This window comes from Anarhichas minor, unplaced genomic scaffold, assembly GCF_050575085.1.
Source record: "Anarhichas minor isolate MPS153535 unplaced genomic scaffold, ASM5057508v1 ptg000011l, whole genome shotgun sequence".
Taxonomy (NCBI): domain Eukaryota; kingdom Metazoa; phylum Chordata; class Actinopteri; order Perciformes; family Anarhichadidae; genus Anarhichas; species Anarhichas minor.
The window spans coordinates 9644015-9670075 of record NW_027466457.1 but is presented as its reverse complement, the minus strand read 5'-3'; the positions used below and the strand labels follow the sequence as shown (position 1 = coordinate 9670075).

General features: G+C 44.6%; 1 protein-coding gene across 1 annotated transcript; it reads right to left on the bottom strand.

The window, feature by feature from the left end:
- Positions 1-318: 318 nt before the first annotated feature.
- On the bottom strand, positions 319-25151 carry LOC142947615 (pleckstrin homology domain-containing family A member 5-like). Its single transcript, XM_076089299.1, has 20 exons — positions 25045-25151; positions 24845-24949; positions 22744-22816; positions 20712-20812; positions 19029-19144; positions 17121-17609; positions 15317-15797; positions 14883-14966; positions 9717-9779; positions 9546-9626; positions 8518-8667; positions 8275-8376; positions 7527-7682; positions 6132-6252; positions 5259-5386; positions 3906-4118; positions 3646-3807; positions 2864-2997; positions 2348-2481; positions 319-1638 (listed from the first exon to the last, which is right to left on the bottom strand). The coding sequence occupies exons 1-20, from the start codon at positions 25111-25113 to the stop codon at positions 1604-1606; spliced, it is 2997 nt and encodes a 998-aa protein (XP_075945414.1). The 5' UTR covers positions 25114-25151; the 3' UTR covers positions 319-1603.
- Between the last annotated feature and the right edge of the window lie 910 nt (positions 25152-26061).

Below are 26061 nucleotides of genomic sequence, written 5' to 3'. Positions count from 1 at the left end.
ATGTTGTGTTTATGTATGTATGACAAATACAAGCCGAGGTCTTATTCGGGCTCTGTGAAATTGAGCTCGGGTAAAGACGAGGTCTCCACTACCATAAATACTGTGTACAACGTTACTGTAAAATACTACTAATGTTGCAGCTGCAGAGTGACCACAGGAGGGAGCTATAGTTCTATATTTAAACTAGCTGTCACTCATTATGAGGACTTTAACCTCCATCTGTACCCTACAAATGACCCATTTTACCTTCGATTATATCCGATGATACTGATCATTTAAATTATAAGCCCACTATTGACGCATAAAACGTAATTTTTAAGACGTGCAATATGAAATACCCTGTGTTAAATGCGTTCAGTCCTGAGTTATGTTAGCATACTATTTTGCTGTACAAGTGTTCCAGTAGCTGACCCTGAGCTGATGAACACGAGTGAGCTTTATTCTCAGCTTGTCCACTACCGCTGGCTACAAAGGTGGTGAAGAACAAAAGCCAACCTCTTGTTAAGAACAGCAACATTTATTTCACATGATATAAAACAGATGGGATATGAACAATTGCAAATCAAATTTAGTATGTAACCATATGTTGGATACACCCCCCCATCCTGCTGTACCATGTACATTATATACACAGTAAACCTCTGATACTTACACTTTGTACACACACAATCCTGGATCCACAAGCAGTTTCTTTGTTATTGCTTTTTTTACATGTGCTAATCTTTTTTTTTTTCCTTTAGTTCCAAGTCTTCAAACTAACATTTCATAAAATAGAACCAAACTTTTTTTTTTTCCTTCTCTCAGTTTAAATATATCTCTCGGCAATACAAAAAGAAGACAGTATAGAGTGACTGAAACATTCACATATGTGTCGGCAACAATGCGACGGGGACTACAGAAGATCCCATTTTTAAATAATTACAACCCAGAAACAGGAAAAATTACAAATAATCTTGGTCTGCAGCAATAAAGTGGCTCCTCCTTTCACTATAATGGAGGGATCTACATCGCTTATAAACTCCTCTTTCCCATCGACAAATGTTCTTTACAATAAAGGATAAATATGAATGTTTAGTTAATGACCGATGTCTGCAAAAACAAACTGAGCGACTCGTAAAAGACTAAAATCATCTGGTAAATGTAAAATGATGTGAACATATGTTTTAGGACAGATGGTGAAACGTGAATGGAAAATGTGGCCAAAACATTTTGTTGCAAGACCCTTAAGCTAACAACAGAGCTCAGTCTATTAGCCTCATATATATACATATATAGACCAATGTTGGCCCACATTCAAACAACAACCTCATAAAACCATATAAATAATGAAAATAACCTTAAAAACCTTGCAAAAACTAAAATAAATGGAACTGCAACAATAACAGTATCAAGCTGAATTCTGTGGCGAGCTGAATGAACAGAGAAATGTCACAGGGAACGTGTTGTTGGTGGCATAAGAGCTTAAGACGTCACAGTGAGCATACAGAAGTCAGAGGTTAATAACCCAGAGTCGGCAGTTACACTCTCTGTAGGCTGCGGCCTTGTGCTTATGCCCTCGGGGGAAGTCTTCAGGGGCATCTTCACACCTCCTCTGCTGTTTCCTTCATGTGTAGGTTCTCACTGAGGCCAGAGCCTGTGCTGTAGAGAGAGAGAGAGAATGTGAGACTGTTTTAAAGATTAAATTATGCTCCAAAGAGAATACCAGACAAGGGATACGTGACATAGTTCCCCTATACACTCAGCGAGCTAAAACAACTGCCTAAAGTCAACTTCTATCATGCCGATAATATTCAGGTTTGGTTGACCCCTTCATGAAGGTGTTACACTCATACTGTACCTCATACAAACACATCACAACGCCCCCCCCCCCCCTCATACTTTTACATAACTTCCTGTCCATCCCTTCATTATGACATCGAGACAACGGTTAAAAACACTTTAGCATTGTGAGTATGGACAAAACAGTTTGATGAAGGCCCTTACTGGTGCTACTACACACACATGAAGTGAGACCCATCGGTGAGTTGAGGGGGTGTGTTAGGAGGCTGTGGAAGGGGTGAGGAAGAGGGCGACAGGCTTTTCACTGGAATGAAACAGAGCGAGATGTCCAACACACGCAGGCAAACACAAAATAACAAAGACACATCGCATCTGCAGCTAAACAGCCAAACAACACAGAAAATAATCACTGAAGTCAATGAAACTAATGAAGACACTACGGAGACTACAATGATAAATGACTGAACACAAAGACAATGGAAGCAGTTTGATGAACCACAATGAACACAAGCTTTTGTTTCACCACATGCCTCGTTTGATCCCCTCCCTCTTCCCTCCAGAGACGTACCTGCTACCAGCTTGCTGCGTTTGGAGGCCTCTGCTGCCAGCTCGTAGGAGATATTAATCATCTTCTCTTTCTCCTGCACGGTAACCTCCACTTCAGTCTCCTCCTCGGGGCTTAGGGGCAGCACATTCTGCATGCTGGGAGAACAAATACACATAGGAAATGGTCTATGTAATAAGCAGTATACAGCTTCATCTGTAAAACATAGTTTCAGAACAAACACAAGTACCTCGGGACAGAGGAGCTAGAAATCAATTCAAGAGGGCTGACATTCAGAATGAAATGTCACAGTGGCTCAGAGATGAGGGCATTTCTGAACATCCGAGGCACTGATCTGCATGGGAAGAGCAGGCGTCTATTGTGATGCTGTGACCCCTCACTTACCCGAAATACCAGCGCTCACCTGCAAAGGTAGCCTCTTTGTCCAAAGAATCCATACCTAACATCAGCGGTCTGAGCAACCGTGTCCTTGTTAAATCAAAAGTTCCTTCTACAGAAAGATCACGATGACTCGTGTACCTGTTTTTGGCTATGAGGGCTTTGATGCGATCAACTTTCCTCTGCTTATCCGCCTCCTGCTCAGGGCTCAGAGCCTCCTCGGGGTCCGACTCCACATAGCGCTCAGGAATCAGCACTTTGTCAGGCACAGAAAGCTGAGGAAACACAAACACTTCACATTGCACTCTTCATACAAATGAATGGGATATTACATGCTTCACCAGTAAAAGAAAGACTCCACAAGCTGAAAAAAATGCAGATAGAAATCTGAAATTGATGCGCACAGAACATTTATGAACAAATAACAGATGATCGTCATCGTTATCATCAGTACAGGGAGCCTGTTCCACGTTCTCATTTGGCTGTGTACAAACTCAATGGAGCGTCACCGCAGGATTTGTCCTCGAGCGAGAAACACTTAACGTGAGACATTCTGCAGCGTGCGGAGATCAGTTGGGAATTCTATTGATGTAATCCAGAGAAAAGGGCGTGACCTCTCGTAAAGACACAAGAAGTAACTTAAAATCAAGTGTGTGGCTTAGAGGCAGCCTGTGAAGAGATTTATAGTATAAGGAGTATTTATAGTCTCATGCACATGCCTCTGGGATAATTCCTGCCTACAATGTTTTGCAACTTTGTGTTTTTACTTGGGTATGCTTCTTTTTACTTGGGTATGCTTCTTTAATTATTCCACTAAAAAAAAAACAGAGTAGTGGTATTGAGAATCAAATCCACACTACTTGAAGTGATTTGCTAAATAATTTGCGTGTGATAATATTAGCCCTCTCAGTGTGATGAGTCACCTGTCGGTCCATATTTAAGTGGTCATCCAGCGAGGCTTCTTTGAGACGGGCGATCTCCTCGGCGGGCGTCTCCTGGTCCCTCACCACCTCCTGCTGCCGGAGTGAGGCCTCCAGCATTTGAATGTCACTGCACATCCCCTCTTCTCTGCGCCTCGTTTGGGACTAGAAGGGACAAAAATGCAGAGGGATGGTTCACATGACATGAATTGCAGGATTTGATATCAGCCTGCTCAGAACTTAAGTCAGCAGTCCCCCAATACCTGCATGCGAAAGTGGTTTTCCTTCGTAAAGGAGTGACTGCGAGAGGGCGTGTTCTCCTGGCTGCCGCCCCGGATGTGGAGACCTTTCTTTTTCTCCCTGAGGGCGCCCTGCTGGTGGCGGCGGATTCTGTCCAGCTGCTCCTCCACGCTCATCCTGGGCCGCCCGCTTTCCGTAGCGCACAGCTGCTGCTCCACCGCGCTGCGAGGGCGCTCCTGCTGGCCAGAGAGGACGACCACAGACACGCAGACAGGAGAAGGGACAGAGAAACACAAACAACACACACACATACATAAAAGTTAACACTGTAGCATGCTAGGAGGACAAAATGTCACTACTGCTACGTTTTTACGACACAGAGCCACAGTTTGGGTGTGTAGCTAAGTGGCGTCATAGTGCGGTTGGGTCAGATCTCATAATGAAGCGGTCTTTGCAGAGTTTACTAGCTACTGTTAGAAAACAGTCTCAATGTGACCAAATCACATCTTCTCTGGCAATACTGCACGTACTGGAAAAAAAACAAAGTAGTCAGGACTGACATAATAACCACAGTAATGAAAAGTGAAACGGCTCTTTACTGTTCACGCTCTTAGAACCGAAACCTGACTGGCTGCTGTGCACACATGGGTGCACTCACGGAGGCTGGGGCCTATTAATGCCGGAGCAGTACAGCTGATGATGTGAAGTGAACTGAGGAGAAGTTTCAGGTTTATGCAATGCCATGAGGGAGTTGGCAGATCTGGATTCAGTCCAGCGCCCGAGGACGCAGCTTCCACTGTCCAGATTGTCCAAGAGGCTCGTGTCCTGCGGGGCCCGAGCTGAACTCTAAAGGCCTGTGACGCACTCTTTTACAACTATAGGCTATGTGGCCCACAGGGAAGACCACAGTTCTGCATGTGTGCTCAGCTGACAAGTTCACGTAGGTTCATTTATTCTATATGTCCATCATTTTTTTCCCCAAACACAAACACATACAGACACACCCTACAGTGTGGTGCACTAATGACACGGTTAGTATATTTAAGTTGATCGTGTTGGAGGCTGGAAACTGTATAAACCAAGCTTGGCATCTATTTCACGACGGCCTGGTATTAGGAGCATGAGTCACACCCGGGTCACGTGATGACTGCCACATGTTAACGTTCAACCAACGGCTTAATAACCAGAACCACCAAGTAAGTGGGAAGTAAATGCAATTCGAGTGGTGGCCAGTTTGCTGTGACCACACGAGGTTTACAGTGACGAGAAAAGAACACGAGAGCAAAAAGCAATCATCATCATTATTATTATTGATTTTCTACTGCTTAGAGACAAAGATGGTTTGCCACACAGAAGAATAGGTTTATCACATTTACCATTAGACTCACCGTCCTGAGGTCTGGCCTCCTGCTCTTCCTCAAGGTAACATAAGACGCTATGGAGGAGGACTCAGGCACTGGAGATCTGGTCCTGGGTGGGACAATGCCAACTGGGTAGGACATCCCTAGCAGGGGAAAGACAAGACCTGGTTCAATGACAACACATCCGTAGCAATTCACTGAATAGTATACCATATTTAATTACAATATTACGAAAAGTCATAAGCCTGTACTAAAAAGCATGATCATCTCCTCATCAGTTTAGCAATTCATATTTTCTTCGTCTATCGGATAAAATCGTCCGTGTATTGGTGAGACCTTGACTGTAAAATCTGGCATCAAGTACACTCTACCCACAACTACAGTATTTCCAGCAGCATCGGCAAGTTGCTCCTATTGATTGTGTGGCAGTGTGAAACAAGTGAGGAGCTGGAGTGTAATCATTTAACTTCAGCATTGCGCTGTGTAAGCTGTTTCACCAAATTTAGGCCAATTTGCTCTTTTCTAAACCACCTCTTCACAGATAATGTACAGGGACATAAGGTCTGAATTAAGTCGAGTTAATTGTATAAATAAGTTGCCCCGGCACTGAGACACAAACCTGAGCAGTGTAAATGAAATCCAGTGTGCCAAATACTGGTTGTCGTGAGATCTACTTTGTGGTACACTGAGCTAGCTCAATGATTTAGAGAGCAGCCGAACCTTCTATTCATGCTCTGTGTCAAAGTGATGTCTGTGCTAGAAACAAGTTCATCAGGTCACACATTCATTATTTCATCAGGCAGTCGAGTTTGTGTTAGTGCCAACCAAATGCATAATCTAACTCTAGAGTTACCATAAACTGGCATCATATTGCTCGGCGTAACGTACCTTTGGTTCCAGAGTGTTCTCTGTCAGACGGGTATTCAGATCGGTCCTCTCCATTGCTCTCATCCACTTCAGCCACTGTGGTGAGCTCTGGCTCACTCTTATACAGCCGGTAGTCTGGGCCCTGCAGATGAGAGAGAACAAGCTCAACACACACACACACATTGATCTATAGACGTGATTGATTTATAGTCATGGAGAGTTTGGCTCCAAAGTAAGATATCAAACATTTGACAATAATTGACATTTTTTCTTACAGAATGAATTCAGAGACGGTGGCAAACAGACATCTCTTGGCAATCTTAAAAACATAAATGTATACAGCTTGAAGAAAAACTCTCCATGTTGTTTTGAGTATGACACACCACTTTACAGCCAAATGAAAAAGTAGGCAGCAGTCAAACAGTCAAACATGGACAGAATACAGCAAAACAAACAAAATTGCTACTTTTCAACACACAGAAAAGGAAAACAAGAAGGCAATTCAATTAAAAAGAGAAACAAAAAGACACACAAGTGAGGCTTCATCCAATGAACTGAAAATATAAGATAATGGAAGTATGGCATCAAGTAAATAAAGGGATAAAAAAATCAAAAAGACATGAAATGTCCGTCAAAATGAAAGTGAGACCCATCACAGCGAGCAATGACGTGTGATGACACAGATGAGGGCGGGCTCAGCCAGGGAGGTCGACGAGTCAACAAGCTTACACTGTGCGTGCCATTCCTGTGACTGGCCTTCCTGTCCTCCGGCCTGTGGAGCGATGGAGGGCGCACGCCAGCATGAGAGGGCATAGGGGGCACGGTGGGGGGGTCGGGCTCATAGGACTGAGGGAGGGGTGGCCGTGGGGGTACGGAGTCGTCCTCCTGAAGGATTGTACAGTGCATGACAGGACAGGAAGCAAAAGTGACACATGGCGCCCACCACGCACGCTCAGGGCAACCACCATCTGGTACAGAGCAGTTCTGGCCCACAAGATGGGCAAAAGCAGCTGATTTAGCCAGAGAGAGAGAGAGAGAGCGGGAGAGAGAGAGAGAGAGAGAGAGAGCTCCACAAGCTGTCACAGGGGGACCGACACCAGCAGCATGAGCAGGTCCATCGCTCAGCTAAAGCTGGTCATTGTGTACAGCTGTAGGGCTTCAACTACAGATTATCTTCATGATCGATTCACTTGTTCACAATTAATAGATTAATTGTTTAGTCAATAAAATATGAGAAACTTTCCTTACGATGGTGTCCGAAACCCAAAGATAGCCAAAATATGAGAAAAGAGAAAAGAAACAAATATGCTGGAAGCAAATGTGTGCTTCATAAATGACGTACAGCCTGTCTGATTAAATGCCTCATTGTTTCAGTGCAGAATTACATGAACATGTCCGTTAGTGGTGGTGCCTCACCTCATTGTTGTGTTGGCTGAAGTTGCTCTTGGGCCCATACAAGCTCATACTATCAGCAATTCTCTCGGCTTTATGTTTATTGAGGGCCTCCATCACATCTTGAATCCTCCAAAGTTCTTTCTGGATGCGGACGTGCTGCTGGCTGGGAGGCTCCGTCTGAGTGTGCACACCAAACACACACACACACACACACACACCAGCAGTTATTACCTGAAGATTAACTCGGCGTTCTGAACAAAGGGGAAAGCAGAAGAGCAAGAGAGAGTGATGTGTAATTATCTCCTCACTGATGGCAGGGCACTTAAGAAGAGGATGTCCAGGCTCCCTGCTGTGTCCTCGGACTTCTCTACTCTGAATTAGCTCAACCAGGAATAGCCGTTAGAACAGTTTCTCTCTGTCTTCACACTCGTCCCGTGATGAAGGATAAGATAAAAGACAGACTTAATTAAGACCTGCTCCATCATCGCTGCAGTCATCAATCACTGACTACGTTGCTTTGATCGCTCACGCTGCAGCTAAGGGCACTGGAGCACAGAAATCTCCTTCGCTTTTCCCCGAAAGTCAAAGAGAATGTCTGCAAAAAGGATGACTAGGTGTTCAAGGGAATCTGCCACAAATTAAGCATTTTTTTAATTATTTTAAAGCTTTGCAGTTTATGTTCCGTAACCGAGGTCTGACTATTATGCCATGCCAGTTTTAGACAGCACAGATTAAAGCAGCGCAGCTTCAGTCTCAAGGATGATCCTACCTGAGGGCTTCCCAGTGCTTCAAGCTGTTCCAGGAGGTTGTTCTTAGCCAGAGTCACATCTCCTTCCAGCTGCTCGTACTCCCTCCATGACAGCTCCAACTCCTGGTTTGACAGAGACACACTTTGTGAATGACAAAAAAAAAAAAAAAAAAAAAAAAAGCAGGCAAAAACTGTAATCTTCCTATCACTGCGGTAGAACGAGAGCTTCAGTGTCCAGCATTAGTGCACGCGAGTGTGACTCACAGCTGCAATTCTGGAGAGCTCTCTGCAGGTGCCGAGCAGGCCGCTCTGCAGCAAGTCTCTCTGCTGGATAACACTCTGCATGGCAGCAGGGTGATCAGAGCCCATCTCTATCTCCTGGCTGGCTGAAAGCAGCGCCGTCTCCAGGGTGTGCTGAGGGAACACACGGCATCACAATCAGAAAACTTTAGTCATACGGGACGGTTGAAGCCGCTCCCTTCTCTGGCCCGTGCTCCCTGCTTTTAGCTCCCTCACTTCTAGCAAAGTTAAAATAAAGAAAAAAAAAGGTATGTCTGCCCGTAACTGCGTTTCATTTTTGTTATCAAGTGATTGCTGTTTATGAAAATAAGAAAAATGCCCATCACCGCTGTTTTCGGAGTGAAAAATAAAAATAAGCAAAACTAATTGGAGGACCTTGAACCAGATATTGTTTGGTATCCCTACTTGAGCAATTACTTCATTCATGAATTCATAACCACAACTTTCCATTTATGGTCTGTCAAATCAATTAATAAGCCAATCACATAATAACTTAATTTGAGTACGTTATGGTTATTTTGTTGTTTTTTATGGGCATGGAGGTAACTCCAAATAGCCTACAGATTATGCTACCTTTCACACTTTATTTCCACAAATAAACACATTTATGCAAGACATCTCTGCTTGCATAAGTGACTCCAATGTCGAGTTAGATATGGTGAATAAACAGTGCATTGCTGTTGTTGCAGTGTGTACTTCTAACTTGGTATGTGTGTCTGTATGCATCAAAGCTGCACAGCAACCACAGTCTGCTGACAGCGGACAGTCAGAAACGGTAATCTGTGAAACCCTTGCAAGCCAGACGAGTCTTGCAAGTTGACGACAGTAGCTAGGCTATAAACACACACTATAACAAATATAATAGACTTTTGTTTCTCTCATAAGCTTTTCCTATAGTCTAAACAGAGTGTAAACTGTGTACTATATTTTGTTGTGTATTAAACAGTGTTTAGTAAGACCGTAATGATGACAGATGTGCAGTGGTTAGTCACCTTCTCTCTGTACAGCTGCTGAAGTTTGTCCTCCTGTGTCCTCACCACTTTGTCCTGCTCACACAACCTGCTAAGTTTGGTCTGTAGAGAAAAAAGCAGAGACTCGTGACCCATCGCGTACGATGTAGTGGAATGGAGCATCATCGTGTGAGAGCGCGACACTGCACTTACATCAATGTCCACTTCCTCTGGCACACGGGGATAGGCGTGATCCCTGTAGTCTTCTGGACTCAGCTGTGAGGACAGACACAAACGTTAGCCGGAGACACCAAACACGCGCATACACATTAGAATCTGGAGATCTAATGCAGTGTCATGACGAGGGCTCTCTCACGGAGCCGCAGGATTTTGTCCTCGAGTGGAAACTCATATTTCTACTGAATCAGACGATCCGAGTTAACAAACCAACAGCGGGAGAGCAGCCAGTCTAAACACGGCCTCCTCTCGGATGACTACCCACAGTTCTTTGCCTCCATCAGCACAACGCAGTGGTTTTATTGCAAATGCAAAAGGGGAGGGCACGTTAAACAAATCTTGCTTACTAAACTCTAGAGTCAGCGCATAAGCTGCATCCACTAACTGTGTTTTCTCCAGCAGATTGTGCCTGTTGGGTAGCTGTGGTCAGCTTAGTGCGTGTGTGTTGCATTATGTGCAGTAATACGTAAAGATAGTCCCAGAATAACGACATGACCACTGATATTCGGAGGACTTTTGAACGTACTTTAGTAATGTTCAGGCTAAAGTACAGACAAAGGCAATTCAATGGCAGACTGCATTGCAGTTACTTCTACACAAGTTTAAAAACGTATTAATACCACTCATCTAAAACAAAGTCACAGTGCTCTAATGGGAAATTATTTCAACTGCATTGGATCCCACGTTTCCAGAAAACCCATTCTTCACATAATGCTTCATCATTCGTCCACTCTTCTGAATCTATCATCAATAAATGTGCCGTCCATAAATATTAGGACAGTGAGACATTTCTGTGTTGTTCTGTGTTTGTACTCACATTGGATATTAATAACTGTAAAAAGGTCAAAGTGCCAACTTTCAGCTTTCATTCACATCTTTATTGGGCCACAAAAACTGGTGGGAGCCCAGATTAATTAAAAGAATAACACGCACAAATTAAGTAATCATATTTAATAGAAGGTCAATGACTGGCTAGTCTACAAACTACAGTCATCAGCTGACACTTTGTATTTTCCCTCAGATGCTCTGCCAGGCCTGAACAGCCAGCTTCCCCCTTTTTTGGGGGCTTTTTGCTTCTAGTCGCATTTCAGATCCCAGAAATGATTGTCTCTTTTGTCATACAGTGTGTTTCGATTCATTACGCTGCACTAAACAAAAAGCCTTAAAACTAACTGTATGCACTTTAACTTCAGAGACAATATCACACTTCATATCCAATGCGCTGGTCTACAGAGTCAAAACAACGACAACAATGACTCACTGTCCAAAAGTGTCCAGACTCCACCGCACAACAGTGCTCCACACTCACACCTGCACTCTCTCACACACATTTCTGTTGACACCTTTCTCCTCAGCTGGACCACACAGTACAGTTAAAGCAGGTGGGACCCGAGATCCACATGGCATTCCACACAGAAACATGCAGACTCTCCCACAGCGCGGGGGGGGGGGGGGGGGGGGGGGGTTCACTGTGCTGTGGTGTGGATTTCGAGTGACATGGAGGAGGAAGAGGGGGAGGAGGGAGACAGACTTCTGGCTGAACAGGTGGGAATGCAGCTGTTGCCGGACCAGTATGGCAATAGTATGGGTGGGATGGGGGGTCTTCGGCAGCACTTTTAGACCGCGAGAGGCGGTCCCAAAAGTGGCAAAGTGATGTCATAGCCATCGTCACACACGCAAGCCGGCCCTTGTTGACCTTTCCACCAGCAGAACAACAAGAGGGGGGGTGAGAGGGAAGTGATGCGGACAGAGAACATTCACCTAGAAAACATCTGTCTTCATCTACCACTGACTATATAGGTACACAGCGGATACTGTATACTCAGTTTTAGACCGCTTAATCCTAACAAAAAACTAATTATAACAGCAGTTGTAGACTCCAAATTAACTGTAAACAGTGTAGAACTTTGGTGTGGATATTTGTTTTAAGATACTGGGATGGTATTCTAAGATATAGTATTTGGTAATGCGCTGGACTTAGAAGGGACATGTCTGACAACACAGAACTAAGTAACACTAATTAAGAGTCCCTCCGCCAAATCCAGGCGGCTCGTCTAATGAGAAGGAAAGCTTTCTGCAAGCGGTTATGAAAACATCCCACACCAACCTTCAATGGTTAAATCAAGACGAGTAGAGACTGGAGGCTTTGCTCTCTAACTGATTGAGGGAGTCGCCGAGTGTTTTCTAAACATGTAGCAACTTGTACAGTAAACTATATTCAGCTCCCACACACAAACTTCATAAAGACGGTGACGTAAACACATCTCACTACTCTTTGACGAGTCATGCCTATATCGGGATGACTTCTCGCGACAAGAGAACAGTCAGAAGCGATGGATGAGGAGGTGCTGGCGATACAGACAATACAGGGAGACCAGTCTCAGGATGCCATGAGGACACCGAAGGAGGAGGAGCATTGCAAAACAGACCAAAATAACAACAGCGACTGGTGAGGAGGAGGCGGAGCAAAGCCTTCGGCTGGCCTTACTTGCTGGTAAAGTTGAGGCCTCGGGGCAGAGTTCTCAATCAAAGAGTGAGTCATGACGATTAAAGGCTCATTTTCCTTCATCTAGTCCAGTGTGGAGAGGAGCGATACAGCAAGTGTCAGTTTAGAGCAGCGCTTCACTTCAGAGACAACACCTCTCTCTCTCTCTCTCTCTCTCTCTCTCTCAAACAGGGATGGGTGCAGCAACGAGAAGCAGGAAGAGACGCTCACAAACAACACATTGTAATGCAAAGCTGTAAAACGCTTACGTGGCAGTAGATGGTAAACACTTTCAGAGTGAGGAGCAAACATTACGTAATCCTCAGCGGTTACACAAATCTGAGGCAAGCACATTGAAATATGGCTTCATCATCTCTATTTTTATTATCAGAAGTGTGGTCTTGTGCCTCTGTATGCTATATCACTCAAACTCTCAAAGCACTTCAGAGCTATAAAATAACAGCAGACACAGTAACAGTTCAATGACATGATACACAAATCTCGATATGTGCTGCATATGTTGACATCTCTAGATCTACAGAATAGAGTGATGTCCAGATAATAAAGCTCACTATGAGTTTGGGGTTCGGACTAATGAATGCATGAATCTAGGATCTAGCTTAGGCCATAAATGCTGTGGTATGTGGCATCGGTCCATGCTGTGTAGGAGAACATTAAATAAGAGTTAACAGGGCATCGAACAGGAAATCAAAAGGCTTTTTTCAGCAGACTGCACTGTTTAATACAACAATAGCAAAGCATTAAATGATCACTTGGGTTCATGACAGGAGACAGGGCCATGCAGTCATGCATTACCCCACCTGATTGTCCAAATACATGAGGTTCCTTTGGAGGTGATGGGAGAGAATGTCGTTCTAACGTCAGCAGCAAAAAGCAGAGGAAATAAAATGTAACAAGAGAGTGAGACCCAAGAAAAGGACGACGCAGTCTTTCTCTGACGCTCTCTTTCTCTCGCTCACACACACACACACACACACACACACACGTCATGTACAGTGTGCCCAAATATGAACGGACAGAAAAGGAAGGCAGGACAAGTCAAGGTGAAGGAATCAGGTAGCAGGTGTACTATTTAAAGTAACAGAGTGAGGGCACTATGGGAAAGACTAGAGCTCCTTAATGACCAAATTGTGCGGCCATGTACTGACACGATGTAGGGAAACACAAAGAAAACATTAAGCTGAGGGTGAAATAACACTTCAACTGGATGTGAGTATCTTGATACTGAACCTACTAAACTCCATCAGGTAGGGCTACAATCTTTGGCTCCCTCATACCCAAGCATCCTTTGACCCGCATCAGGAAACTGTCAAGTCTGTACTCTGTCTTAGAGGAGACTCGGAATTAACATTTACGTACGCCAGTGGCCTTAACCTCCTTAGCCGGTCACTATTTGAGCTCAGATCACCAAATGGCTTAAGTTTTCATTTCCGGCTAACATCTGCGTGGACCATTTAGAGAAGTGAAATGACTCAATCAACTGCTGGCTCAATTTGAAATGGATCAAATGTAATGATCCGATGAATATATGAAGTTGAATGCTGGTTGTGAAATAAGATACTTTCACATGTTTTGCGAAAAGTTGAAATTAGCTGATCCCTAAATATGATGAAGAGATAACTTCAAGCCAAAGAAAATGCCTACTGTAGCGCCTTTTCTCCTTAAATCAGCCAGGTGTGAAGAACAAAAAAAAATTCCTCTGGATCGAGATGGATGATGGAAGTGGTTAAAGATGGCATACACACCACACGCTAACACACAAGCCTGCAGGAGCGTCTCTGGGGGCCTGACCTTTGGGTTGTCTCCATCCACGTTTAGTTGCATAAGCTGTGCTACAGTGTGCTCCCGGATACTGTTTAGCTCTGCCTGCTGCCGCCGCAGCTTTATCAGCAGCAGAGTCAGTTCCTCAGGCTGCGAGGAAAGGAGGGAGGGAGGGAGGGAGGGAAATACAGCCACAATAAAACAGGGACACACCGCAAAGGGAGTAGGAGAGGAAAGGAGAGAACACACCAGGACAGGAGATTTAGACATGTCACGCTCCCAATAGGTGAATAGTTGCTGTATCTAGCTTTTCATGCAGCTCAGGGCCGTGAGATTATCCAAGGTGCAATTGCTGTCAGCAGCATGCAAATTCAACACGTCCACTCAAGACAGAGGAGCCGTTTAGCATGTATTACAGAATCCAGTTCACACTTTACCCGCTCCATGAGGACAGAGCACTGCGCACGGCTTTGACATAAATTCCTGATCTGGCTTAGAAAGTTGTGAGCGACGGGGTTTTTAAGTCTCAGGCTGATGTGAAGAGAGTCAAAAGGAGCTCCTGAAGTGAGAGCATACCCGAAATCCGACCACTTGGAACATACATCGGAGTTCTGCCTCAATCTGTCTCTAAAGATTCTGTCACGATGTCTTCTTGGAAGGAAATAAAGGACAGAAAGAGGGAGAGAGGGAAAGAGGGACGGTAGGTGGTGTTCTAAAAATAGCCTTGTCTGTCAAAGAAGTCCAATTAAACCCAAATGAATAACCGAGTGAGCTACACACTTATTCAAGCGTGAAATCCCTGGGTGGTGTATTACAGAAATTCAGTTAGAGGACGGTGATGGACACAGAAGAGGACAACATGGATACGAACGTACCGTTTTGCCTTGGAGAGACTGGGCAGTGATAGTCTGGACCGGGATCCCTGCAGGCATGGACCTCCTGTCAGGCTGGTAGGCATACTGCAGGACATTTAAAACAGGTTCAAATGTGGATGTGCTTTAAATTGTCATTAACAACCATGTACTTGTACATATCCTTAGTGGTGTTTAGCCATTTATACTCTGTTTTATTTGCCAAAAATATTGAGATCCTGTCACCACTAATACAACGAAGATGACGTAAATAAAAACTTAATAAGCAACGTTTCTTTTCCAAGAACCGATTATCCAAAGTACAGTACATGCTGTCAACAGCTTTTCAAAGGACTATTTCTGAAGTAAATGGAAACTGTTGGCAGCATGCTCCACACTCTGCACAACACAGCACTACATGAAGTGATGAAGACATTTGTACGTGTGCCTTAACTGACCTTGTTGAGTTGTGGCCTGTGCCGTCTGTCGATGCTCATGTCTCCTCGGTAGACGGGAGAGGACACCTCTGAACGAGCACTGCTCATGTTGTAGGATCGCATCGGAGAGTAGCCCCCGTACATGGCCAGGGAGCCGTGGGAGGGCGAGGGGGGGATGGAGTGGCTCGGTGCGGCGTGATCCGACAGGTTGATCATGGTTTTGGGACTGGCCATGTTGCTGTAGAGCCCCGGCGGCTGGGTGTAGCCCTGCCTCTGCTGCCACTCGAACAGCTGCCACATGGTGTCGTCGCGTATGGAGCGGCGCTTGTCCACCGGAGAGGGACCCAGGGCCTGGTCGTACAGCGACGGCGACATGCTGCAGATGCTGTCCCTCTGTGCCATGCTATTCCTGGGCATGCTGCAGTAACCGTCGCCATAGTGAGGCATGTATGGCACCCGGTGGCTTGGCATGTTTCTGGGCAGCGTCTGGTATGACGTGATGCTGGGGGGGGGGGGGAACATACAACAGTGTTCGGTGAAAGGAAAACAATTTAGTCGTAGCATTTACAAACGATTAATATTTACACATAAGTAGCAGAGATGCATTATCTACTTTCATAGCTATATATTGTTATTAGGAAATGATGAATAAGTCTTCAACTACTTTATTATTTGATGTATTTATTTTCCTAAAATTGGATTTTGTGTCATTAATAATAGGTTGAAAGTAGAGACAAAGTTGTTTGTTTGTAGTCGATTAGACTTTCATTTCTCTGATTTTTTAAATCTTAAATAACACAAAACAAAAACACCCAATTATAACTTGCTAGTTTTCTCCCTCATCAAAGCATTGTCATGTTATGATACAGCAAATCAGTAAAAGGTTTTGACTTTGCCTTTAAAAAAAAAAAAAAATACTTTGATAACAAATGATCCCTTTCCAGTGATAACAAAGCTTTGAAAAGCTCCACTTCCACAGCGAGTTCAAAGTCCGGGCATCCGTCAGAGAGAGCTTCCTGTTCAGACTAAACCGTCTGTTAAAGTCAGTAGCATTGAACTACATGGAAAATAAGCATTATTCTGGAGAGGATGTAGTGACAAACAGAGACGGTAGAGTTTACACTCTTATCACAGAGGACCACTACAGAAACAAGGAGCTAGGATCTTTATAAATTCATGCTTTGCTCAAAGAGAGTATTTTTTTATTACTCAAGGAGTGAATGGAGGCAAAGAGGCAAAGACTGTGTCAAACCAGAGCGCAAGCCAGGTGACGATAAACAGATGGAGAGACAGACACACTGACAGACGGGCAGACAGACGCAGTGAGAGAGAAAGATTAATCCCAACCAATTAAAAATGGGACTCTCACAGCAGGCCCGCTGGCAGCCAGTAACTGTGGCTACCGGCTCTGCCCAGCTATTGTTGATCCCCAGTTCTACTTACTAGTACACTTAACAGCGGAGTATAGAAGCGTTTAAATCATGATGAGGAGCGTGTGAATCCTCTGGCTTTAAACAAACCAGCTTTTGAGAGAAATAGGACTAAGAAGCTTTGGTCTGCACATGTACTGCACGTGTTCACTCAGATGCTGAAGGAGAACCCCTCCCGTCTCAAGATGAGGTCGAATCAGCAGTTCTCGATAAATTCAGCCAAGTTCTCTTTTGCGTTGGCGAAGTAGGACAAGATTCGACTCTTGTGCAATAACCTAAAAAACATGTGCTGACATATTTTCTCCTCTTGCAGCACAAATAGTTTAAGATCACATAATGAAAACATTTACACAACAAGGTGTTTTTTTTTGGTTTATCATATAATCAAGCCAAACCTCCTGGTGTCATCATCCTGGTTACGCCCTCTCTGACTACGGACCCACTGCTCCAGTTGCTGCATGGAGCTGGTCCTGCTCAGGGTGCGGTCTGGCTCATGAGGGGGACTTTGCTGAGGTGGGACTGCGCTCCCATCAGGTGGACAATGCTCTCCGGATCCATTGACCTGGGGGCCGCGGAGGGAGCCGTCCGTTTCCGTGGGAGTCTGCGGCGAGGCGAGGTTACCCTTGACGGCTGCCGCCTGGGCCGGCTGCAGTTTGATGCTGTTGATCTTGGTGAGCGGGCGCTCGCGCTCCGCCCCCTCCTTCTGGAAGCCGTAGCGCTCGGCGTCTTGCTGCTTTCTCTCTTCGTCCGCCGCAGCGCGCTCGCGGTCGGCCTCGCGGTTCAGTTGATTGTTCTGGATTTCGGGCTGTGTGAGGGGAGGCCTGTGGTTGGCCACGTGATTGATCTCCTGCGGTCCACACTGCTCCACTTTTAGCCTGTCCAACCTGATAAAGACAAAGAGGAGGCCTTATAACGAGAAACATCTAAGACCCGGTATTAGCTCAAGGCAATCAAGACACATGACATCACCTGTGCAGAGATGGAAAGAGGATTACTACATTAGATTCAATGGGAAGACCTAATGCATTGCCTTTGTGAACCCTGCTAATGGGGGCAGCTCTGAACCGGGGTGGAGGTGCACAATGTTTCTTCCAGCTGCCGGAGGAGGTCAGGCGTGTGAAAGGAAATCAGATATCTCCAATAAAACGTTTGCCTCTTCTGGGGCACGTCACGAAGGTGCTGCTCAGACTCCGGTGCTCCATTTGCAGCTTCCTCTCGCCTCCTCTCTAGAAGGCCTATATACAGCTCTGTGCTCCTTGGGGAGGTCTCCGGAGGTAATCGACACCACTACTCCTTGGCCTTAGACTGACTCAAGGTCACGGCTTCAAAGTTTGGCAAATTCCCCTGAGCAGCACGGCTCACTGGGCTAGCAATAGGAGGGGAGTAGGAAAGGCTTTCCTTCAGACTTTCCACACTTTTAAATAGCAGCACTAGTCACGTAATGTCTTCCCCAGCCATCTGCGGCTCCACCACACCAGTAGAGCACACATTTGGTCCAAAGAAAGGTTCGTGTGCATTTACTCGTACTTTAGAAGAGATTTTGAAGAGATTGTAGAAACACTTAAAGGCAAAGGTCTTTAACAGATAAGGGTTTGGGCTGCCATGCCTTGTTCTTTTAGACCACATTAAAATGAAAAGATATGATAATCCTGTCCATAGAATACAATACACTAGATACTTTATAATCAGAATAGCCTTTAGTCTAGATAGACATTGTCTTATAACAGGATCTCACTGTCCTTTTGCTATTCAGTGAATTTCAGGCACGACTGGTCTGTGTAATTACAAAGCACTCCACCACTACGCCTCTGCTCACCCATGTAAAAGGAGGGCATTAGACAGGCGGGCTGCCAAATGACAGACATTTAACACAGTTTAAAAAAAAAAAAAAAGAGAAAAAAACCCTATCCTGATGAGTCACTGATCCTCATCAGCCAGCGCAGCTTGTGCACAACATCCCCAGATCAACCGGCACCATGCGTTCACAGGGACTGTACGCCCACATGGCATTCGTGTGTACGTTACTCTGTAAAAAGAGTTAAAGACAGTCCAGAAATGTCAGAACCGGGTGGTGAACTGTTGCTTAAGAACGTAACAGGCTTAGCAGAGGGATTTAAAAGCACTTGCTTCCAGCACAAATGCAAGAAAAAGAAAAAATCTGGATTGAGAATCAAACCAAGGAACTAAGTCAATCCAAATGCCATATTTCAAATGTCTTTTTCTCCATTCAGAAGAGAAACAACCTACTGTTAATCTACAGGCTCTCTGTAGAACATGACTACAGTAGTGATCCTTTTACAAACCTTTTGACTGGCTCTGAATGCAAAAGTGCAGCATCCGTCATTACTTTCATCCACGCCTCCATCTCTTTGGCGGTGTCGGAGCAGAAATAGTACGTCCGCATGTTGGGATGCGTTGCCTGTTGTGACAGTGGACAGGAAAAGTGACACACAGAGAAAGTTACCTGAAAGAGAGAAGAGAAGAGCATCAAGTCAACTTTAACCCTTACTGGTGACTCACGTTTGCTTTTATGTCAGTTTATCACTCAATAGGAATTATGTAGAGCAGCTGAGGCCCTTTGTGAGGCGACAATCACTTGAATGCACGTCATTTCTTTCAACAAATAGTGATGAAAAATGTGATGGTTTGTGAAATACTCCTGGCTGTGGGTAAATCAAACAATGAGTAACTGGAGTGTCCTGCACACCACTGGATTAGGGGAGTAAATGTGCCACAATACTGTAGGACTTACCATGCAGTTCATTGTATGGCAGACGCATTGTTCCTTAGTTGCTCTGTTCCCTTGCAGTGAACAAACCAATATATTGTTAAAGCCAGACACAGAGAGAGAAAAACAGAATGTTTAGTGAACAACCTCAATATCCTGTTTACCAATGTCTGAAAAACAGTCAGTGCTCCAATTACATGAGCATTATCTTGGGAAATAAGGAACCTTTAATGACATGGCCGCTTAAGAGTCAGGAAAAGTTTGAAATGAAAAATATCAGCCCATTCCTGAGCAAATCACTGTAAACTGAAGAGGTCATGGGCTGCTCTCGTGTTTCTCTCTTTACCCCAACACTCCCTCTCTCCCTCTCTCTCTCTCTCTCTCAGAGTCGAAGTTGGAAAAGGAGTGGGCTGTGTGGTTGGAGAGACCTTGAGCAGACTCCTGGGCGTCTGCGTTTGGCTGTACTTGGCAGGATAACTTTGTTGTCTCTTCGGGTTTATGAAGGACCCACAGTCAAATAGTGTACACACCACTGAGATCCCATTAAATATGCCTGTTGCCCTGCAACTTGGGGTTTCCCAGTCAACTGGCAAGTGTTTTCTTTGCTTTCTTGCATCGAGCAGAGTGCAGCTGAAGTTTTGAAAAATGACTTGCAGTACTTCACTCTCAGTCAATTGGAAATTATTTCTGAAAAGTTACTACAAGGAACTTAAATTTTGTGTCAACAAACCAGAACCGGGTCTGACGGTCTGAACCCCTCAGTCCTGGTTCTGGTTCTGGTTCTTCAGCCCACGGCAGCCGGTCGCTGCTGGAGGCCCGGCTAGAGTCCAAGCTGAAGGAGTTTCTGGTGAACCTGCATAATTTCATCTAAATCTGACCCGGTGGCACCGCTGACAAGCATTAAGAATAACTACATAGAAATAGCCAATCTCCTGGCTGGTGGTCTCTTTTACTCATGTAGGTCACACAGAGGCATCAGTATTCATTTGAGACTGTATCAAAACCAGTTAAACGTTCCACAGAGTAACTTTAAGAAAACACAAAACACGTTTGAAGCAGAGGTATCCTAGAACTGCTATATATGGTGAAGAAAACACTGTTTTCTAACTTTCTAACGGTATAGCAGTGATCAAAAGAACTTCTTGTGAGGTTTGTACCTTCATCATCTAATTGTATTGATGTACTTTTTCTCTTAATGTCCATGTGCATAAAATGTGCAGTCTTACAAAGTTTGAGAGGAATGAAAACATGCACTGACCTTGAAGGCATATTTCCTGTTAATGTGGTCGTCCACAGACAGCATGGACACACGGAAGCTCGGCAGGAGGATGCTGCCGAGTATCCCCTCCTCCTTTTCATCTGCAGAGGAAAAAACAACGCAATGCATCAGTCAGCTTCCATTTCTCCATGATATTGCACTAAAATCTTATGTGGAACACTCATTTTTGTAAACATAAAAAAAGGGCCAGAAGACAAACCAAGTGGAAAGCGAGATGAAATCTAAAAAGAGGCGTGTGTTGGTCAGATGAGCAGTGTCCAATCAGTGGAAAAGATGAGCATTGATTCAATGTCCTATGCAGCTCGGCCGCTCTAATCCTCGTTAAGTTAGCAGACAGGGCTCCACATTAACAATGGAGCGCTCTCCACGGGGGGGATTAGATTGAGTCCCGGGTTTTAAGCAGAGAATTGCTTAACCTCCTAATTTGTTCTAAGCAATCTGCATTGCAAACCCAAAAACAGTGCAGGAAAAACAAAATATATCAGCGAAGTGACAGCTGCCGTCCCAAAACGTGCATTTGCTTTGTCTGATTGGTGTGTGTGTGTGTGTGTGTGTGTTGACTGGGGATGTTAAAAGTCTCCTGACACAAACTGGTCGTAACTGGGATGAACGGTGAGTCATATTTTGGGGGATAGGTGGTATCTGAACTCTGGTCAACCTCTGCTAGTTACAGTAAGTTTGCGCTGCGGGGCATTGGAGCCCATTGCTGAAGTCTGAAGGATCGATTGGTTCGCCAGCATCACCTGCAGCCCACTAGCCCCACATGTATTTATTTACCCGCTCTCTGTGTCTCTGCACGGTGGGGATCCTAAGCTCACAATAACAGTCTGATATCTACAGCAGATAGCGGTTGAGCTTAGTTGAGGGGCGGCGCAGTTCACGACCTCTCTGCCTACTCTCTGCTGATGGGTGGATTTCTCTACATGTCCGTCTGGATAAAGCCTTTGGGCTTTATCCTTTGGGTCCGCTGCTGTCTGTGGCTTTTATCAGCCAGTGGGCAGAAAGAAGGCGACAGGCCTGGCAGACACCAGAAATAACACAGACTAGATGTCATCCTGATCAGCACAAACGATGACTGTATCCGCATCATGTGGACTTCTATTCTCCCTATAGCAGCAGCCGGACAGTAGACTTTGACTGCAATTACTTTACATTGAGCCAAAGGATTCACTTCTTTTCTTTTCTGTAGGCACGCTCTCTAATGTTCTGCTGGACACAGCTGTGTCAATATTGGACGTGAACATTAGTGCTGCGTGAGAGACGCCAGGATGCCCAGTCAACAGCATCGTATAAAAAAAGATCACATCTAAAACTTGTTTTGTTAAAGAGGAGGGTTTGTAAGGACAGACACATTTTAGTAACTAAATGGAATTTGTTTAAACTGGACTGGGATTCCCTCAATAAGCCCATCATGAAATAGAAATTCATTCAAGTTTCTGCTTCAGTATAAAAAGACATGTTTGTTAATAGGTTGTCTTCACTCAATTACAGAGCTATGTAAATACCACACATATTCAGAAGGATGATGACAGTGATAGTATAGCACTGGTCCCTTCAATGTGGAATTATAAGAGGATCGTTAAATGTTAGCAAGATAAATGTAGTTTAATGTGACTGAATCTAACAACTACGCCAGTTTGCAACCACTGTATCGAAACAGCATCATCTCTGGAACCTTCTTTCATGACTTAACCTTAGCGTGAAATCCCATTTCCTGCTATGCTTTCTCTATAAACAATATGGCCGCATCCGAGCTTTATTTAAAGCCCTGGCTGTGCTTCGGGGGATATAATGATCACTCAAACGGCAACTCAGATGACAGGAGAGGCATTTCAATGAATACGTCTCCTTGGGTGGTCCTGTCAGGCTGCTCACCACGGGGCCCTCGGATCCAGATATTATTAACATTTATTATGGCTCTGAAGGTCACATCAGCCCTGAGAACTACTAATGGAAGAACAGTGTTGTTGTAATGAGTGCAGCACTAATGCAACATGAAGACGGGACTCACCTCTGTAGTAGAAGAGGCACAGATCAGACAGCACGAACCACCTCTTCTTCCACAGCTTCATCCCCGTGCTGTCCTGAAAACACACCAGAGCAACAGGGAACAGTTACTGACTGTGGAAAAGTACTTGCTGTGATCCACTGGCTAACCCTTCTTGGATTTAATTAGTTAAATTGTTGAACTGCCGGCCTGCTTATAGTTATATAGTTACAGATGAATAGTACATTCAAAAAGACTGAAACCTCATTTGTTTGAATTATGTGTTATAATCCGATGCCTCCAACTCATTAATAGGTCATCTACAAACCAGATATCACTTCCTGTTTGGTCTTTCTGCACACCGGGGTCTAAAAGGCCTCCTTGGACTCCTTTTTGTATCTTGTACGTACATAGATTCATTAATGGAGACAGTGTGGAAACAACATTTCTGCCACTCAGAAGTTCGATATTGGCCCGAGATGGAGTAATGGGTACTTCATTTGATTTCTGTCATGAAATAAACGTAATAGAGAAGAGTACTCCGCCGTGTGTGTAGAAATGCAACCAAATAAACAGCGTTCCCTTTTAAAGAAGAAGTATGTTGTTCAATGGGCAACAGAAATAAATCTCCTCTGCTTAAAATGTTCTTTGGTATCGCAATGCTGTGATCAAAGGTTTTCAGGCTGCGGCTTGAAAAGGATGAAGGGTGAGGAAGAGGGTATTAACTCCCCCGTTCGCTTTATTGGAAAACTTGAGCAGAGTCCTTAATCGTGGATTCCACCCGGAGACAAAAGCAGGGGGAGGGCCCTCCACGACTCTGTCATTATGGTCAAACGGCATGTGGGCTGCAGTTTACTTTAAATGGAAATTCACTTCCACGAACCAGCATGTTTAACACATTAGTATCAAAAAGTCGCAAGACCAGATGCTGCTCAGCGAGTCCATGATGGAGGCACATCAGAAATGCAACGGAGAGATTCAAACCTCCTGCGTCCATTAATTCATCACCTTCCCTCTGTTCAATCAAGGTCCTAACCACTCATTTTACGATGTGTTCATGAATACACTTTGTCAGAAGTTCTGTCAGATCGTGCTCCGTTCAGGCGGGAAAAAGAAAAACGAGGCGTTCACCATCACATCAATCACTGTGGCATTTTGCTCTCCCAGTGGATCAGCTGAAGGGCTGCACAGCTTTTCCTCAGCCAAGGGCTTCAATAGCTTCCAAGTCTCAATGAGGCGGGGAAATAAAAGTGCAAATCCAGCCTTTATTCAGGGTAGCAGATTTGTGAGTCTTCTGCTTGATCTACGTCACCCTGATTGAGGTCCCCAAAGAAACAGCAGCTGGCAGCTGTACCAAAGGAAGCCATCGTGTGTTCACAAAACTGCGCCGGGAGGCTGCAATCAAAAGTAAATGAGTCTTCCACTTAGGAAGCATGAGAGATTCCTGTCTGGCAAAGAGCTGCCTCAAGCACCCTCTCTTCACCCTCCTGTGAGTAACCAGGGAGCTGTGATGAGGGATTGGTATTTAAACAGCGCCCGCGCTGGACGACTGGCTGAGCAGAGACACTGGACAAAGAACTGCTCGCACCCTGTAAGACATCGAAAAGCTTCCTTTGTGCTTAATACTGTTGCTGCAACTCTTACCATTGTTCTGTGTGTAAAGGAGGAACGTCGTATAAACACAGAGTTTCCATTCACAAGATGTTCTAAGCTTAATTCATGGACTTTCCAAAAATAGGATATAAAATATGTTTCTAAATATCACATTACAAATGAACCAGAACAAATATGCATATCACATACACAACAACTATTAGATAGACCCAAGAAATGCACGACTGTTACATTATTTTTGAATTATAATTAGTTATTTTGTCTTTTGCTGTGTTTTCAATAGGTTGCAGTGTTCTTGTGACTTTATGTTTGATTATTATTTTATGTAAAAAATGCAAAACATCAATGTATTTACCAGATGTCATGGCCATCCATCCAATAGCTGTTAAGACAATTTAGTCGTGACAGACCGACACACCGCTGAGCATGATGCCAAGTTACCGGTTCTGCTTCTCATCACATTATATGATTCATTGTTATGTTTTCCTTGAAGTCCGACAAAATCGCTCACCTGTTTATAAAGCCAGTTTCTCTTGATCACCGGGGCACTGGGATTCCTCCGGATGGAGTTGGATCTCTTCCCAAAGTTGTGGATTTTATTGGAAGGTCTTGATGGCTAGAAACACAGTATGAATGAGTAAATGGCAAAGTGAACTTTTAAACTTCTAGACTGGTTTTCCATTATTTCCCAAACTGAACTCTGTCACTCACTCTTTCTGCTGGGTTACTGGGGTTTGCGGCGTAGTCCAAGCCGCCCGTGTAGTTGGAGGCCTCACTCATGGTGCTTAGTGGCCGATCCTTCTGGTCATTCGCCGGCACTTTGGAGGCAGATCTAAAAGCAAAAAGCATGCCAAGAGCATAAAGGCAAATCATCAGAAAAAGAATGGTTACACAAGAAATATAGCCAATTTATGTCTCCTGACCTTGATAAAAAGAAAAAGAGAATAGGAAGAAGCAGACTTTATCGTCTGTTCCCCCATCTCTCTGAAGTTCAAATTGTTATAATGAGATCTCAACATGGGCCTATGAATCATGCCAATTACTCCCACCATGTCACTGCAGATACATTCCCGGTAGTCTTACAGCTTTAAATGGACTGCAAAGTCCGCCTGACCGATCGAAATGCAGCAGTTGCTGCAGTGAATCAGGTCAGGATGCCTCTGGAAACAAAACTATTTGAAAGCAAAACTTGAAAGCATACCGAGTTCAACACGTTTGCTGTAGGTTAGAACACCTTGTCTCTGGCCCATGGAGATACAGTACATCACCGAGGAAAGGGAACAGAGCTGTGGCCTAGAGGGAACAAGGCAGCGCAACCAGAGTAGAGCAGAAATACTGCAAAATCCCTCAGATATATTGGTTTTATTAGGTCCCTGAATAAGGACAGAAACCGCCAACCCTGCACAGCAACCCCCCCCCCCCCCCTCCCCCCTCTAACCTGCCCATTTGACGAATGAGCCAACGTTCAAAACCTTCACATTACATTGCACCATTCAGCATAAATGATGCGTCATCGACATGTACTTTACATCCATCAGTACCAACTAGATCAATCTGTCAATCTGTTAGAAACACACACAAGACTATTAACACTCCAAAAAAAAAAAGGAAACTCGAGTCAATTTAGATATGCTTTAACAATCCAGACTCCATGCTGTTATACTCAAGGTGCACACACATGAGGAGGGATCACAACAGCAGGCAACACACACAGGACGTGCATTCCCG

Excerpts from the sequence above, each read along its gene's own strand:
- LOC142947615 (XM_076089299.1), bottom strand. The coding sequence starts at position 25,113 with ATGAGTGAGGCCTCCAACTACACGGGCGGCTTGGACTACGCCGCAAAC. Across the intron at positions 6,253-7,526 it reads TCAGCCAACACAACAATGAG|GGCCCAGACTACCGGCTGTA; the intron begins GTGAGGCACCAC and ends TCTCATCTGCAG. Across the intron at positions 2,998-3,645 it reads ACTTAAATATGGACCGACAG|CTTTCTGTGCCTGACAAAGT; the intron begins GTGACTCATCAC and ends GTGTTTCCTCAG.